This window comes from Cucumis sativus, chromosome 3 (assembly GCF_000004075.3).
Source record: "Cucumis sativus cultivar 9930 chromosome 3, Cucumber_9930_V3, whole genome shotgun sequence".
In the NCBI taxonomy this organism is placed as follows: Eukaryota; Viridiplantae; Streptophyta; class Magnoliopsida; order Cucurbitales; family Cucurbitaceae; genus Cucumis; species Cucumis sativus.
Genome location: NC_026657.2, coordinates 3328016 through 3336417, shown reverse-complemented (window position 1 = coordinate 3336417; position 8402 = coordinate 3328016). Strand labels below are relative to the sequence as shown.

Here is an 8402-nt window from a genome sequence, read left to right as displayed (position 1 = left end):
ATTGTTATACTTGAATTGATTAATGTGAAAAAAAAATATTGTATTCATAGAATCAAGAATTTTGTATAAATTCCATATCGAAAAAGAGGCAAATCTATATAAGGTTCAAAAAAAAAATCTAAAATTGATATAAATAGAAAGTTGTCTCGATCGTTTAACCGAATTATATATCATAGTTGTAAATAATATTTGTTCTATTAATTACCTCTTTGAAAACTATTTTGAAGCTTCAACATTATGTCCAATATAGTCTCAACGATCATTTGCCAATATTATTCAATTTTGTTGTACATAATGTAGATTGTTTGTGACCACGCACCATCCACTCAATATTTTTTAGTTTCCATTAGCCATTAACAAACTCACACGTACAAAACTACCATCATTTTATTTAGTCGTTAAAACAAAATTCATATTGATATGAACCGTCAACATCAATTAAATTGTATTTAATAATTTTGATGTGGTTTTTTCATTTTTAATGATGTTTAAGTAGAGTTAATTTAGTCTTTTTACGATGCATTAGGGTTTTTATTGAGATACTATTTTAAGCCCGCTATTAGGTTATTTTAATAAGTTTTGACGTTGAATCAAATTTAGCCTTTGTGTTTGTTTCAATTTTACCTAGAGTGCTTCTTGAATTTAATTTCAATTCGTATTTTGAATTGAATGCTAGAACATTCAAGTGGAATTGATCGTCCTATCTTATGGAGTATTCGAATCTTTGGTGGAGAATTTGTTTATTTGAATTCGGAGTTCTCATCCCGAAGGAGTTTCTAATTCTAATTTGATGAGGTTTTCATATCACATCTTAATGTCAAGTAGCACATATCTACTATCTTTGCACTACACCCCTCACTTCTCCACCATTGATATTTTGGACACATATCTCTAATTTCTCTTATCTTGGAGGCTATTACAATAAAAAAGAAAAGTATGTAAACAATTTGCTATCTAAAGATACATGTATATGTATGCACGAACTCTTTAAAAAAACGTGTTTTATGGAGTTGAAATTGTATTTATATCAATTTGTGTGAATGTGTTTCATGGAGTTAACTTGATTTTAAGAAAGAAAACATGTGGATGTTTTTGAAGTTTAAATCTTGAAAAAATGTTTATATCTTCACATAACTTTTAATAACTTTTGACTTTAGGTGTAATTGATCAGTTTTATAAGTTAGCGACTATCGTGATTGTTTATAGGCTTTTCCAGTCTTAAATTGTTTAATCCTTGAAAGCTCTTATTTAGACTCTATGAACTTCGGTTTAATTTAGTTGGTGTATAGTTTAATTTGTTGATTTTTAGGTCAAATCAAGTTTATAGTTGGAGTCAATTAGACATGAGCTACCAAATTATTTTATTCAACCTAACAAATAATCTTTGAGAATTTCAAACCGTTTATCTTAATTAATCATCATTTCATGTATTTCTCCATCCTTAATTTAAGTAAAAGATTATTCCATAGTTAAATGATAATTAATTTCTCACCTTAATTAAACTTAGTTTGTTGAATAGATTTATGGAACTAACTCTCAGTTTATATGGAAATATATACATACTTCAACCATTTGAATTTTAAAAACAAAATTAAATTCCTAATAAGATTGTTAGGATTATTATGACATATAAAGTATTTTATTATTTAAGTAATTATTTGATTGATTTTAGTTATTACAAAAGTCATAATAATTAAATGTGAAAATCTTGGAATATCAGCATATTCTGTGACATAAATGAAGATCATGTTCAATAAGTTTGATATAGAAATGAATTATTTATCCTGAAAGACTATGATTTTATTCAAAATTAAACAAATCCATGGTTACAAAGAGGGGTAAGGGAATTCTTCTTTAAACTCTTAATGCTCTTTTGCTCCTTTTTCCTTCTCATGAGAATCTAAAGAGACTTGGACTGATACATTTCCAGCTAATTTGAATTGCTTTAATGATATAAATTTAATTAATTGAACTCATTAATCAATTACTTCTTATTTATTAGCTCAATGTCATTAGACTATAGACATTCAAGTTCTTTATGCCTCCATCTGCATGGTGGGTTATTACAGCTATTATATGTTTGGGACTCTAATTATAGTAGTTGATGTTTCCAGTTATCATAACTCACTCTTAGTTATAGTATCATTATTTCAACTTCCTCTTTGCTACATTGTTTACTATTAGTTTTCTTCTCATTTATTTTCTTTTTTATTACAGTGTTTATTGTTTCTTACCTAGATTAAAGTGGTATGTAATTCTAACACATACTGTATAATGACTATAGAGTTTAAGTAAGCGCGCTGACAAGTGTCATATTGATGTTGGATGCAACATACCAAATGTCTAGACTATTTTTTCTTTATTCTTTTATAGATGGTGTGTTTTCAGATTAAATAGGTTATTGTTGTGCTCTTTTAGCTAAGGTGAGATATTCGCGATCTAGATTGACACATCAAAATTAAAAATAAAAAATAACTTTTAAAAAATTTAGATTTGTCACCGTTTGTATTTGTAACATTTTCACTTTCCTTGAAAATACATTTGAATTTTGAATACCATGTAAAATTCAAAAGTACAAAATAAAAAATTTGAAAATAGCTTATTTGAAGTTTTTAACTTTTGGCTCACGTTTTCTAAAATGTTTGTATATAAATAAGAAAGATTTAGACAAAAGATCGAAAATTTCAGGAATGTCCTAAATTAAAATTATTTTTTTATTAGGATTTTGTATATTTTTTTGGACAATTATAACTCTATCATGATTTTTAAAATTAAATTTGAATGGTTTCCTTATTCACCTTACATGCAATTCCTTATAAAATGTTAACTTTCTTAACTATGTATTTAGTTAATGTCTAACTTTAGTGTGGGAATAAGTTAGATATATTTTTTAATTAAGAATAAAACAAAATCAAATAATTCCATAATCAACTATAACGGGATATCATATTGTTAACCATATATCATATTATCCACACCACGTTAATAATCTCAGTGCTTCCATTCGTCGCCGACAATGTTTCATCCTTCAATTTATTCGGTCTTTTCGTCCGACAATGACGACATATATTTCGTTCATGTTTCTCCTAGTTTGTTTAATTTTATACTTTTTAGTTCATTTTTCTATCATGTTGGATATACCACTCCATACATGGATTATACATTCGTTCTACATTTTCTTTTACACATGTGTTACTGAATAATACATTTATATTTTGTGTTCTATTTCATATATACTACTCCATATATTCAATAATACATTCACAGCTGTTTTTTTAGTTATGTATTTTTTTTTACTGAAATTATATACCACCGCATACATATATTATGTTACAAATCAGTATTTTTTTTTAATTATTACATATAGATACTATTGTATAATATATATATTTTATATATATTATTCATAAACTAGTTTAACAAATTGATGACATAACATTTCATTCATAAAATATACAATTTATTATTTCATAAACCAGTTTAACAAATTGATAGCATAACCTTTCATTCATAAAATATACAATACATTATTTCATATATACTATTCATAAACCAATTGTTCATTCAACCATTTTTTTTATACAATTCTATGGATCTTCAATTCTTTTATCAAAGTTCCTACATTGCAAACATATTCAGTTTTTCTCAATATTACATATACGGGAGAACAACTAAAATATACACCTTATTATTAAATATATACTATAGTTACGTGTGATATATGAAAAACAATGCAAAACGAAAGAAATAATGGACGAAGAGAAAAATTGGAAAGTGAGAGAGAGATTGGGAGGAAATATTTTTTTAACAAAATCACAAGAAAAAATAAATAATTAAGGGACAATTTTTATTATAATATTACCATAATAAAATTATTCACTTATCGTACTTACATAGGATGTCTAATAAATGCAAATCTAAATCATGATCCACTTTCCTTTGTCATTTTTCTATTTTTCTAATATATTATTAATAATAAAAATAGATAAATTTATCATTTGAATCATATATTTATGTAAAATATTAGTGACATTTCTCAAAATTTTAAGAAATTTAGGTCAATTTTGTAATATAATATACTATTTTAAGCCATCTTAATTAAATACTGTAACTAAACCAATACAAACTACGTTATCAAATCTTGTTTTCTAGAGAAAATCCATTGCAATTCATTGGGCTTCAATGGACTCGAACAAAGAGCCCTCCAAGGCCCATTAGTGGAAAAGAGGAGCCCATGAGATTACAGGGAGGGTAGTGACAAATATAGAAATAATTAAGTATACAACAACGTTTTTTAAAAAACTGTTAATATAACAAAATATGTCAAAGCTTATCAATGATAAAAGTCGACTTTGTTGTAAATATTAGTCTATCACTGATAAATTTTGCTATATTTGCAAATTTTAAAAAACGTTACTATATACTTAATTGTTATTTCTAAAATTGCTACCTGTTATAATTACCCTTATACAAAAGAGTCTTTTCACGTACTAAATCAATAATAATTTAAGGTTTGGGTTATAATAGTTAGTAGTAAGTTATAATAATCTACATATTTGAGGTACAAACTAATTTAATTTGAACTATAATAATATACTCTTAATGTAACTATTTTAGTTTGGATAAAAGGACAGTTAAGCAGAAAAAGAGAGAATAAATAAAAATAAGTAAATAAATTTGAAATAGTAAGAAAAAGAGAGAATAAATAAAAATAAGTAAATAAATTTGAAATAGTAGGATAATTCAGTAGTTTTTTTAAGAAGTAATATTGTAGTTAACGATAGGTTGTTAATTATTATAAATGGAGCTCTAAACACAAAGTTGATCAATGGCCCGCTCCAATTCCATTTTCTCAAATGACAAATGATAGCACCATCTAAAATTTGTTTGGAGGATAGAAAAAAGCTTAAATTTTACGTATTTACGTGGAAAATAGTTTTTTTTACATGCTTAGAGATGTCCACTTATCTCGTGGATACCCATCCGAAATGAGAAGAGAAATCTCCAATTAAACGGAGAATGAGAAAGAGAGCATATCTTAATTCATTGCCCTAGTCTTGTACTTACTCTTTTGTCTTCTTATTATATGTCATCTTCTCTCCATCACCTTTGGTTTCGTCTTACGTACTATGTTACCATCTTGTTATATCTAACAAATTTTTTTACACAAATATGATGTACTGTATTTGCTACTATGTACTGATGGTTTTGTACACTTTCATACATTATTCTTCCGATTGCTCATGGTCAACTACTTTTTTTCATTTTGTTCTGCTAGATTTTGAATCACATGGATTTGATCCAAATGTTCTCTCATCATCAATTGATTTTCATACGAACCCACGTAGATTTGATTCAAGAATCATGAATTTATAAACACCGTTATAAAAAAATACAGGTTGAAGGCTGATTTTTTCTTCAAAATAACTCTTGAATGCTCACGTACTTATGCTTTGCTTAATTTAATAAACATAATCGTACTTATGCTTTGCTTAATTTAATAAACATAACCTTCAACACACAAGCAAATTTGAGGTTTAAGATTAACCTAAAAATCATTCATGAACAATCAAAAAAACAAAAGACTAGAGACGTGAAGCCCACCACAACATGCATAGTTCACATAACAACTAAATTCGGAATAATTAAATATATAGCAATATTTTAAAAAAATTGCAAATATAACAAAATCTGTTAAAGTTTATCAATGATAGAAGTTTATTACTAATAGATCATGTAGCAAATTATATTGATCTATCTCTCATAAACCGTAAGAGTCTATCAGTGGTAGAAGTCTATCGATCACTCATAGACTTTATTATATTACTATATTTGTAATTTTTTAAAAATGTTGCTATACTTACTAAATTATTTCTAAAATTGTTAATCATTATAACTACTCCATATTAACCTTTATACATAAAAACACGTACAAACCTTTTTATCTATAAATTTAACTACGAATTTAGAAAAGTTGTTTTGAAAAAAAAAATATATATTTGAAGTCTTTGTGTACAAATTGTTTAAAAGATAATTCAAAAGTTGCAAAAACTCTAATTTTCTTCTAAATGAAAAAATACTTAAAAATGTATTTCAAACAAATTATTTATGAATAATCGAACAATACAAATAAAATAAAAAAAAATTACATAAAATGGCAAAATTTAGAAATTAAATTAGAAATATAGCACAAAATAAAACATCTGCAAAAATACCAAACAATTGTGACCGTTATCGATGATAGTTTTTAATATCGAGAAATCAAAAATGATAATTGGATGGAAATTTTTTAATCTATTACCAAAAATAATAATAAATGTTTTGAGAAGTGAAAATTGGGCTTTAAATGAAAGGAAAGTATTGGTTGAAAAGCCCAAAAAAATTTGTGACGTGTGGGAAAGTACGAAACCCGAAAATAACCTCCAAACCTAATCCAACTGCCACGTCTTCTTCTTCAAAAGCAAAACACCTTTTTATTTTAGTTTAATAACAAAAAGAATATAAAATTACAAAAACCTCACTTTCCCAACCAAATCCCAAACGCCTTTGAAAAAACTACTATTGCCTTATTTTCAAGCCAATTCACATTCCCAATCTTCCTTAATTCTTTCTTTCTTTCTCCTCTTAATCCCACAAATTCACACCAACCCAATCCAAGATCTGGACCTTGGAGCCACTATCACAATTCACAATGTGCTGCGTTGGAAAGGTTTGCATGCTCTGCACCTGCCTCATTCTCGTCGTTGTCGCCATCGGTTTGCTCTTTGGATTCGGAGTTTTCAAAGATGGATTTCATAAGATTAAAGATAAAGTCGATTTCTGCGATGGAGGTCCCTGCGGCGGCGGTGGACACGGCTCTTTCTCCCCTGCACCTCCGCCTCCTCCGTTCTAGGGTTTCGTTTCTGTGAATCTTTGTTTTTTTTTTTTTTTTTTTTTTAATTTTAGAGATGTTTTGGGATTGGTTTGTTTGTTTGTTATATGGTTGCATATATAATCTCTCTCTCTCTCTCTCTCTCTCTCTCTTTCTTTTTTCTTTTGCGTCCTCCTAATATGATACATTTTCGATTCTTTCTACGATAATATGTATGAATTTGGATGGAATAATGTGAAAATTCATTCATGGATTTGAGTTGAGGGGATCGATTGGTTTTAGGTATTTTGAAGTTCTTGGATTAGATTTTTGGTCATTCAATGTCCTAAAGAATTGGTTTGGATATATGTTCATATGGGGATATGGATATTAAATGTAAATGTGAATCCAAAGCCAAAGGTTGGTTTGGTTGGGTATCAATATTATTAAATATCTATGCATTTTGTAAATGCTGTTTAAGTAATTTGTTTTTGAGTAAAAATAATGTAATTATTAATCTAAATTAAAGTAAACAAAAAGTAATAGTTTTTCTCTTTTTTAAAAAAGGAATTATATTTTATAAAGTTTGCCCTAAACAAAATGCTTTGTAAATTTGCAAATATTTTACTTTTGATTTCTGTTATACTAAAAAATATTCATTTAAGTATTAGTAAAAAATATTTTGTATTTGGTCTTCAATTCTTTTAATATATGCTTGTAAAAAAGTATTGATAATAGTGTTCATACAACTTATAGCTTGGGTTGAGATTTCTTTTTATAAATATTTTGTATGGGAATAATTAAATTTTTTGTTAATTTTCATAAATGTTATAAAACACAAAAGTAATTACGGTACAATATTTTTTACTTCTTCTATCTTCTTTTTCATATTTTGTTTAAATCTCCTATTTCACTCTTTTTTGGCAAGATTCTTTGAAGCTAATTGATATTCGAGAACAAAATATGTCTTTTAAAAAATTGCAAATATAACAAAATGATAGACTTTATTATATTTGTAATTTTTGAAAAGCGTTGCTACACACTTAATTATTATTCATAAAATAGCTACTCGTCATAATTATAAAATACATTTTAGTCACCTTTGAGCTTTGTCCAATCGTGAAGGTATTCTTCATAACAATATAAAAAAAAATTAAAAATGTTAAATAACGAGAGTAGAAGAAAATATACATAGTTTTAATTTAAAGTTACGGAAAACACTGGTTCAAAACAAAATAGAGAGTAAGAATAAAAAACAATATACCAAAATCTGGAAACCAAACCATTTCAAATAAAAGGATTTCTTAAGTGTGCAAACATCTATACGAGCTATAAAGTCACTAAGAAAGTGTTTTGTTAGACTGCACATCCACCAAAATTATAATACTAAACCCATACTGTTCTTACAATAAATTTGTTGTTCTTTCTTTTTATTCTTACATCACAATGTTACACTAATGCACATAGTTATCAAAACAATTTCGCCTTTTATTTTTTCTTTTTCTAATCAATTGAGATTTGTTTTTTTTTTTTTTCTTGGACTATTTATCTA

General features: G+C 26.6%; 1 protein-coding gene across 1 annotated transcript; it reads left to right on the top strand.

The window, feature by feature from the left end:
* The first annotated feature begins 6489 nt into the window (after window positions 1–6489).
* On the top strand, window positions 6490–7278 carry LOC105434787. Its single transcript, XM_011652162.2, has one exon. It carries the CDS (start codon window positions 6692–6694, stop codon window positions 6890–6892), a length of 201 nt encoding a protein of 66 aa, XP_011650464.1. The 5' UTR covers window positions 6490–6691; the 3' UTR covers window positions 6893–7278.
* Window positions 7279–8402: the final 1124 nt, after the last annotated feature.